General features: G+C 51.2%; 1 protein-coding gene across 2 annotated transcripts in view; it reads right to left on the reverse strand.

The window, feature by feature from the left end:
• Window positions 1-4748, reverse strand: part of syt6a (synaptotagmin VIa) — a 22731-nt gene extending 17983 nt beyond the window's left edge. For both annotated transcript variants that reach the window (XR_008951905.1, XM_057042181.1), the window contains exon 1: window positions 4559-4748. Coding sequence is in view for 1 of the 2 variants with exons in the window: in XM_057042181.1 (XP_056898161.1) it covers window positions 4559-4715 (157 nt within the window). In the remaining variant the exon portion in view is untranslated. The remainder of the gene's footprint in view (window positions 1-4558) is intronic.
• Between the last annotated feature and the right edge of the window lie 4975 nt (window positions 4749-9723).

Below are 9723 nucleotides of genomic sequence, written 5' to 3' on the forward strand. Positions count from 1 at the left end.
TGCCTCCTCTTCATCAGCCTCATCTTCGTCGGACTCCTCTTCATCGGCCTCATCTTCATCAACCTCCTCTTCGTCGGCCTCCTCTTCATCGGCCTCCTCTTCGTCGGCCTCCTCTTCATCTGCCTCATCTTCGTCGGACTCCTCTTCATCAGCCTCCTCTTCATCGGCCTCATCTTCATCTGCCTCCTCTTCATCTGCCTCATCTTCATCGGCCTCATCTTCATCTGCCTCCTCTTCATCGGCCTCCTCTTCATCTGCCTCCTCTTCGTCGGCCTCCTCTTCATCGCTGCAGGCTGCACCTCTGTGTCGGACCTCATGTCCTCCACTCGGAGCTGCAGCTGAAACATGGATGTGTTGCGATCAGCCGGACCTCCGATGTTCTGCTGGATGTGACCATCCTCATCAGCTCCATGTGCTTGGTCTCCATGGTGACAGAGCGCTCTGGGACCTTCTCAGCACCTTCTCAGACCTGTTCATGCTGAGGAACGTCTGGGGCTGGACCTCCGACCCTCTACCTGTGCTCCATCAGCGCTCCTTGTGCTGCTGGCTCAGGCTCGATTCGTTCATGAGTGGAGGGGGCATCTCAGCAGGCTTCCTGAGGCTCCTGCCCCCACCGTTGTTGTCACTAATAGCGGTAATGTGTCCGCCCCTTCAGGGAGGTGGTGTCACCTGCAGCATTCCCAGGGTTGGTTCCTGCGGCTGGAACGCGATGAAGGCTGATGCTCAGCTCTTATCTTGGGTCTCCAGACCATCATCGGTTCTGACTCGGTTTGACCCACCTGAACGGCTCAAGAGAACAATGAGAGCAGGAAAGAGCAGCGTCCCACTGATGCTTCAACAGAACCTGCAGCGCCACAACTCCGGTTCCTGAAGGAGAAATGTTCAGATCACAACGTCGTCCACGAACCAAGAACCTGCGCTTCCTTCCATCCTCACAGATATTCGTGTTTGCCAGTGAAAAGGGCACCGTGGGAAAGGTCGCAGGTTTGTGGTCGAGTCACTTTTGGGAGATCTGAGAACTCGTCTCTGAACATCATCTTTTTAGAGTGAAAAGGAAAATGTTGGTTAAATGTCCTTAAATATGGAATTGCTCATTCTGTTTAGGCATTTTTGTGATCTCACCCACAGACGAGGCTGAAATGTTGCCTCAATAAAAGAGATGAATTATTAAAAGCTGCTTCTCGTCTCCACCGTGTGCTTAATTTAATCTTCTTGTTTTCCTGCGTTGTATGTTGACCTGCAGCTTCGCTGCGGAGCGGCACAGACCACGTGAGCGGAGGTCAGTTAATAAACCTTCCAGGTGAGAAATAATGTGATGAAAGAAGGAACTCATCACTTCTGGTTCCCACCAAGCTGAAGCTGCAGCTGATAATGAAGGAGCAGTCTTGTCTAAGCTAGCTAAAATCTACCAATAAATGCAATCTTTCTTCATGAAAGGTGGCTTCTGACACTGTTTTCACCCCTCACATTTTGTACAGTGCAATAAACAGAAGGAATTTTCTGAGATTTCATTGTTTTTGTGTGATGAAAGTACCTAATTCACACAATATGGTAACGTTGGGATGACAACAGTCTCCTGGCTCACAGGTGGGCGTTGGGAAAGATGGAGAGAGAAGAGAGGAGATGGTCTCAGACCTTCCTTTATTACACGCAGCTGATCCCAGCAGGTGGTCCAGACCAGCGACTGTTGATCACAATAAATTCCTTCAGCTGATGATGGAAACGCCGGTGGATCCAGGCAGCTGCAGCCCAGCGAACCTGCCAGGATTCATGTGCCTGACAAGATTTATCATAATCGATTTCACATTTGTGAGGAATTCATCCGCAACAGGAAATAACGGCTGAATGCTACTGTTGCTACTGTTGCTACTGTTGCTACTGCTGTTGTTGCTACTGTTGCTGCTGCTGCTGTTGCTGCTGTTGCTACTGTTGCTGCTGCTGCTGTTGCTGCTGTTGCTACTGTTGCTGCTGTTGCTGCTGTTGCTACTGTTGCTGCTGTTGCTGCTGTTGCTACTGTTGCTGCTGTTGCTGCTGTTGCTACTGTTGCTGCTGTTGCTACTGTTGCTACTGTTGCTGCTGCTGCTGTTGCTACTGTTGCTGCTGCTGCTGTGCTGCTGCTGTTGCTACTGTTGCTGCTGTTGCTGCTGTTGCTACTGTTGCTGCTGTTGCTGCTGTTGCTACTGTTGCTGCTGCTGCTGCTGCTGCTGTTGCTGCTGCTACTGTTGCTGCTGCTACTGTTGCTGCTGCTGCTGCTGTTGCTGCTGCTGCTGCTGTTGCTGCTGCTGTAGCTGCTGTTGCTACTGCTGTTGTTGCTGCTGCTGCTACTGTTGCTGCTGCTGCTGCTGCTGCTGCTGTTGCTACTGCTGTTGTTGCTGCTGCTGCTACTGTTGCTGCTGCTACTGTTGCTGCTGCTGCTGTTGATACTGTTGCTGCTGCTGCTGCTACTGTTGCTGCTGCTGCTACTGTTGCTGCTGCTGCTGCTGCTGTTGATACTGTTGCTGCTGCTGCTACTGTTGCTGCTGCTGTTGTGCTGCTGCTGTTGCTACTGTTGCTGCTGTTGCTGCTGCTGCTGCTGTTGCTGCTACTGTTGCTACTGTTGCTGCTGTTGCTGTTGTTGCTGCTGCTGCTGCACAATGCAAATGGGTTTATTTGCTTTGTTATTGGTGACACCACAGGGAAGATAGACACTGGTGTTCTCAACGCCTCCAAATAGATGGATAACTGACAAGAGAACCAGGCTGACAACAGTTGGAGAACAGCTGAACAGTCAGATAGAAGCTGAACAGTCAGAGAACAGCTGAACGATTGGAGAACAACTGAACAGTCAGAGAACAACTGAACAGCCAGAGAACAGCTGGACAGTCAGAGAACAGCTGGACAGTCAGAGAACAGCTGAACAGTCTGAGAACAGCTGAACAGATGGAGAACAGCTGAACAGTCAGAGAACAACTGAACAGTCAGAGAACAACTGAACAGTCGGAGAACAACTGAACAGTTGGAGAACAGCTGAACAGTCAGAGAACAGCTGAACAGTCGGAGAACAGCTGAACAGTCGGAGAACAGCTGAACAGTCGGAGAACAGCTGAACAGTTGGAGAACAGCTGAACAGTTGGAGAACAGCTGGACAGTCGGAGAACAGCTGAACAGATGGAGAACAGCTGAACAGTCTGAGAACAGCTGAACAGGTAGAGAACAGCTGAACAGTCAGAGAACAGCTGAACAGTCAGAGAACAACTGAACAGTTGGAGAACAGCTGAACATTTAGAGAACAGCTGAACAGTCGGAGAACAGCTGGACAGTCGGAGAACAGCTGAACAGTCAGAGAACAGCTGAACAGTTGGAGAACAGCTGGACAGTCGGAGAACAGCTGAACAGCTGGAGAACAGCTGGACAGTCGGAGAACAGCTGAACAGTCAGAGAACAGCTGGACAGTCGGAGAACAGCTGAACAGTCAGAGAACAGCTGAACAGATGGAGAACAGCTGAACAGTCAGAGAACAGCTGAACAGTCGGAGAACAGCTGGACAGTCGGAGAACAGCCCAAAAGTCTGAAAACAGCTGATCAGTCCTAGAATCAATCCATCCATCCAAGTCTTTGATCTGTTTCTACTTGAACCTGTTCTACGCTGTTCTATTCCCGCCCCCCCATCAGGAGAAGCAGCTTGTCTTTAGCCTCCACATGGCAAAAGTCATTTACATCAACAGCAACACAAACACGCGATGGCATTTAATGTCCCCACAGCTCAGTCGCAGCTGCCAGCGGCGCCGTGATGTACGTTCGATTCTTCTGCTGAGGCTGATGCGACGTGACAGCGGATTTGTTCAGGTTTGGTGTGACATGAACTTTCTGCACAAGAAGTGCTCCATGACAACAGCCACAGACCATATTTCCACATTTCCCTCTGCAGACGCACAACTGGTGGACTCACAACAACCCCGGAGAAATTCGGAAAAATGGCTGAGTTTTTCACACGTGTAGAGAAACTGGAAAGATTCTCTCGTCTGAAACACGGTTCTTCTGAAAGAGAGCACGATCATGAACTTGAACCCAAATCTGGACGTAACAAATGTCTCAGCGCTGCTGCGTTTGTTCACTCAAGCGTTAAAGTTTGTGAAAAAAAACCCAAAGGTTGCTCCGTTCTCCCCGAGCCTGAGTGGCCAGGACAGCCTCGGCTGACATGAATCATCCCCCAACGCTCCTCTTTCACCAGGAACTCCAAAATAACCACGAACAAGCCCCACGTCTACATCACAGAGACGTCGGAGCAGAAGAAATGATGCACGTTAATAACGACAATCAACAGCTACAACAGCTGGGTGACATCTGCTGCTACACACAGCGGAACATTCACACACGCTGAGGCAGTGCGACAGTCGGAAACTCATCAAAGACCACGATCAGGTTGAATAGAAGCTGTGTCAATGTGCAGGTGTTAGCAAAGCCCAAACCCTCTGAAACACACACACACACACACACACACACGCACCAGCTTTACCGAGAAGAAGCGCTGAGCAGGCAGAGCAGGAAAGTGCACGTCAGAAGTTGAGGAGTCTCCTACCTGGGTGCTGGTGGTGGGGGCTGTGGCTGGACAGCAGCAGGAGGTAGTCCTGACACGTGTCCTGGTCCAGCAGCGTGCTGTTGTGGAGGCAGAGGTCAACAATCAGGGTCACGGCTCTCTGACAGACCATGTCATACTCCTCTCGGTCAGGACTCATGCTCCCAGCAGCATCCTCAGCCGTGTGAGCTCATCCGAGGGGATGAAAACACCCACACACACGCACGCACGCGCGCACGCACGCACGCACACACACACGCGTGCTGACACACACGCAGCAGCCGAGCATGCAGAGCATGAGTGCAACGATGCGTCTTCCTCACTAACATGTTTTTGTAAGCGGAGCTTCATTCTTGGTTTTCTTTATTCTTACCGACACGGTGAACAAAGAAAACGTTTTTGATGTTTTACTTTGATCTGAGATTCAGAAGCCCAGTTTAGATTTTCATGGGACCCGGAAATGCATAAATGTGCAGAACCAAAGTCGTCATATCAGGGTGTTTGGATGAGAAACGACACCTACTGGTCTGTGCTACTGGTCTGTGCTACTGGTCTGTGCTACTGGTCAGTGCTACTGGTCAGTGCTACTGGTCAGTGCTCCTGTTCAATGCTACTGGTCAGTGCTACTGGTCAGTGCTACTGGTCTGTGCTACTGGTCAGTGCTACTGGTCAGTGCTACTGGTCAGTGCTCCTGTTCAATGCTACTGGTCAGTGCTACTGGTCTGTGCTACTGGTCAGTGCTACTGGTCAGTGCTACTGGTCTGTGCTACTGGTCAGTGCTACTGGTCAGTGCTACTGGTCTGTGCTACTGGTCTGTGCTACTGGTCTGTGCTCCTGTCTGTGCATGTCTCCTCCCATGGTGATGCATGCCTGTGTGCTTCCTTAGATGTGCACCTACTGCAATATTCCCAACAACTGAAATTAGCCTGTTAGCAACGGTGTTAAATGTCACAGACTGATGAATGTTTATTGTGTTTTTGTGTTAATTCAGAAATTTAACAATGTGTCTTTTAAATAAGGGTTATTTTTAATGGAAATGAGTCACAGCTGCCCTCAGGTGACATAAATGCAGAGATATTGCATCACATGTAGCATCTCTGACCCCCCAACACACACACACACACACACACACACAACACACCACACACACACACACACACACACACACACCACACACACACACACACCGCCCCCGCCTGTGGGGGCTTGTTTTCTCAGGTTTGAGGAGCTCCTCCGCTCCCTGCAGAAAACTGTCCGTTGGGGTTTTTTCCCCTGAGCTCCGACTGTCAGGTCTCTGAGCTCCCATCATTCCCAGTCTGGACCCAGCTGTTTACCAGCTACCATGATGGTGAGAGGCAACCTGTGCACCCACGACCCTCTGTGATTATAAACCTGGACATGAACAACCAACCAAACCTGAAAGATCTAAATCAAATATTAAGGTTTGGATGGATGGATGGATGGATGGATGATGGATGGATGGATGGATGGATGGATGGAGGATGGATGGATGGATGGATGGATGGATGGATGATGGATGGATGGATGATGGATGGATGGATGATGGATGATGGATGGATGGATGGATGATGGATGGATGGATGGATGGATGATGGATAGATGGATGGATGGATGGATGATGCAGCAGGCGTCTCACCTGTCTCCGGGCAGCAGGTGTCTCACCTGTCTCCGGGCAGCAGGTGTCTCACCTGTCTCCGGGCAGCAGGTGTCTCACCTGTCTCCGGGCAGCAGGCGTCTCACCTGTCTCCGGGCAGCAGATGTCTCACCTGTCTCCAGGCAGCAGGTGTCTCACCTGTCTCCAGGCAGCAGGTGTCTCACCTGTCTCCAGGCAGCAGGCGTCTCACCTGTCACAAAGTGCAGCAGAAAAGTGTGAGAATGAGGAAATCGCTGAGGAAGCTGGTGTCACATCTCCTGGAGCCTCTTCTGATCCAGGTCTGAGGATTCTCCCGGACCAAACGAGCCGTTTCCTCAAAGCTTCGACCCCGGCCGTCTCCACCCGACGGAGGTCCTGCCTTTGATGTGTAAATCAACCGTGTTTGTTTTAAAATCAGCCGGCGTTGAACCTGATTCATCCTGGCAAGTGTGTGACGAAGGATCAGCTCAGACAAAGCTGATGAAAATGGGCACTTGCAAACATCTCCTGGAGCCCACAGCAACAGGATTTCTACTGTGTGTGTGTGTGTGTGTGTGTGTGTGTGTGTGTGTGTGTGTGTCCCTCAGCTGTGAGGAAAATATTTCTATTTTGACTTAAGCTCATTAGCGACAGTATTAGATTGTAGCAGCAGGATTTGATTGGTGGACGACGCCTGAATGCAGCAGACTGACGTGTCGTTCTGCAGTAAAGATCACGAACACACACACGCACGCATGCACACACACACACACGCACGCACGCACACACGCACGCACGCACGCACGCACGCACGCACGCACGCACGCACGCACGCACACACACAACACACACACCACACACACACACACACACACACACTTCTCTTCCCCCTCAATGTTTCTCAATGAGGCCTCCAGCACATCAGCAGGCTGATCATTCGCACCAAACATGACCAGAGCGTCGGCCAGGCTGAAGGTCCTGAGGGTCCTGAAGGTCCTGAGGGTCCTGAGGGTCCTGAAGGTCCTGAGGGTCCTGAAGGTCCTGAGGGTCCTGAGGGTCCTGAAGGTCCTGAGGGTCCTGAGGGTCCTGAAGGTCGTGAGGGTCCTGAAGGTCCTGAGGGTCCTGAGGGTCCTGAGGGTCCTTAAGGTCCTGAAGGTCCTGAGGGTCCTGAAGGTCCTTAGGTCCTTAAGGTCCTGAAGGTCCTGAAGGTCCTGAAGGTCCTGAGGGTCCTGAAGGTCCTGAGGGTCCTGAAGGTCCTGAAGGTCCTGAGGGTCCTGAAGGTCCTGAGGGTCCTGAAGGTCCTTAAGGTCCTTAAGGTCCTGAAGGTCCTGAAGGTCCTGAAGGTCCTGAGGGTCCTGAAGGTCCTGAGGGTCCTGAAGGTCCTGAAGGTCCTTAAGGTCCTGAAGGTCCTGAAGGTCTGAGGGTCCTGAAGTCCTGAGGGTCCTGAAGGTCCTGAAGGTCCTGAAGGTCCTGAGGGTCCTGAGGGTCCTGAGGGTCCTGAGGGTCCTGAAGGTCCTGAGGGTCCTGAAGGTCTGAAGGTCCTGAGGGTCCTGAGGGTCCTGTCCACCGTCCAGAGGCTGCGTCCTCAGCCGTCCCCTGTCCAACAGGTCAATCACACCCCCAACGGTAATGAACATCTGATTAGGACTGAAAACCTTTGCAAACCAACAGTCAAAACACTCGTAAACTTACAAAAATAAAATTAACAAGTTGCATGCAACCCAGTATAACAGTCATTACCCTCTGTCCCAGTATAACCAGTCATTTACCCTCTGTCCCAGTATAACCAGTCATTTACCCTCTGTCCCAGTATAACCAGTTATTACCCCCTCAGTCCCAGTATAACCAGTCATTTACCCCCTCAGTCCCAGTATAACCAGTTATTTACCCCCTCTGTCCCAGTATAACCAGTCATTTACCCTCTCTGTCCCAGTATAAACCAGTGATTTACCCTCTCTGTCCCAGTATAACCAGTTATTTACCCCCTCTGTCCCAGTATAACAGTCATTTACCCTCTGTCCCAGTATAACCAGTTATTTACCCCCTCTGTCCCAGTATAACCAGTCATTTACCCTCTCTGTCCCAGTATAACCAGTCATTTACCCTCTGTCCCAGTATAACCAGTCATTTACCCCTCTGTCCCAGTATAACCAGTCATTTACCCTCTCTGTCCCAGTATAACCAGTCATTTACCCTCTGTCCCAGTATAACCAGTTATTACCCCCTCTGTCCCAGTATAACCAGTCATTTACCCTCTCTGTCCCAGTATAACCAGTCATTTACCCCCTCTGCCCCAGTATAACCAGTCATTTACGCTCTCAGTCCCAGTATAACCAGTCATTTAGCCTCTCTGTCCCAGTATAACCAGTCATTTACCCTCTCTGTCCCAGTATAACAGTCATTTACGCTCTCAGTCCCAGTATAACCAGTCATTTAGCCTCTCTGTCCCAGTATAACCAGTCATTTACCCTCTCTGTCCCAGTAACCAGTCATTTACGCTCTCGTCCAGTATAACCAGTCATTACGCTCTCAGTCCCAGTATAACCAGTCATTTAGCCTCTCTGTCCCAGTAACCAGTCATTTACCCTCTCTATCCCAGTATAACCAGTCATTTACCCCCTCTGCCCCAGTATAACCAGTCATTTACCCTCTCTGTCCCAGTATAACCAGTCATTTACCCCCTCTGCCCCAGTATAACCAGTCATTTACGCTCTCTGTCCCAGTATAACCAGTCATTTACCCTCTCAGTCCCAGTATAACCAGTCATTTACCCTCTGTCCCAGTATGGAGCAGCTGCAGAAGCTCAGCAATGATGAAATAAATGAGTTTGTTTTCGTGTCACAGGGGGAATGTGATCCCGTCGCCACGGCAACAGAACCTTCAGACACTCACAGAGTTGAGAAATGATCGTTTGGGGAAGAATAGAAGAAGAAGAAGCACAAGTGATGAGGTTGGTGGGAGGTGCAGCGGAACCAAACACACCTGCTGGGATCCACCTGCTGGGATCCACCTGCTGGGATCCACCTGTTTGGATCCACCTGCTGGGATCCACCTGTTGGGATCCACCTGTTTGGATCCACCTGCTGGGATCCACCTGTTTGGATCCACCTGTTTGGATCCACCTGTTTGGATCCACCTGCTGGGATCCACCTGCTGGGATCCACCTGTTGGGATCCACCTGTTTGGATCCACCTGCTGGGATCCACCTGTTGAAAGGGGGGAGGATGGAGGGAGTGAGGAAGGGGGAGAGAGGGGGGAGGAGGGGTAGGGAGGGAGGGAGAGGGGGGAGAGAGGGAGAGAGGGGGGAGGAGGGAGGGAGGGAGGGGGAGAGAGGCAGAACTGCTGCTTCATAATGAGAACCAGGAGGGACCCGGCTGGTGGCCACGCCCACAGCTACCTGGGGCAGGTCTCCACCAGGATGTTCCTCCCTGGTGCTTCTGGGTTCATGTGTTTTCTGTGTTCACCGGTTCACCTTAAAGCCTCGTTCTCCCAGACGCCCCCTCCAGGAACCCTCCTCTGTTCCAACAAGGATCAG

This window comes from Takifugu flavidus, chromosome 8, assembly GCF_003711565.1.
Source record: "Takifugu flavidus isolate HTHZ2018 chromosome 8, ASM371156v2, whole genome shotgun sequence".
Classification (NCBI taxonomy): domain Eukaryota; kingdom Metazoa; phylum Chordata; class Actinopteri; order Tetraodontiformes; family Tetraodontidae; genus Takifugu; species Takifugu flavidus.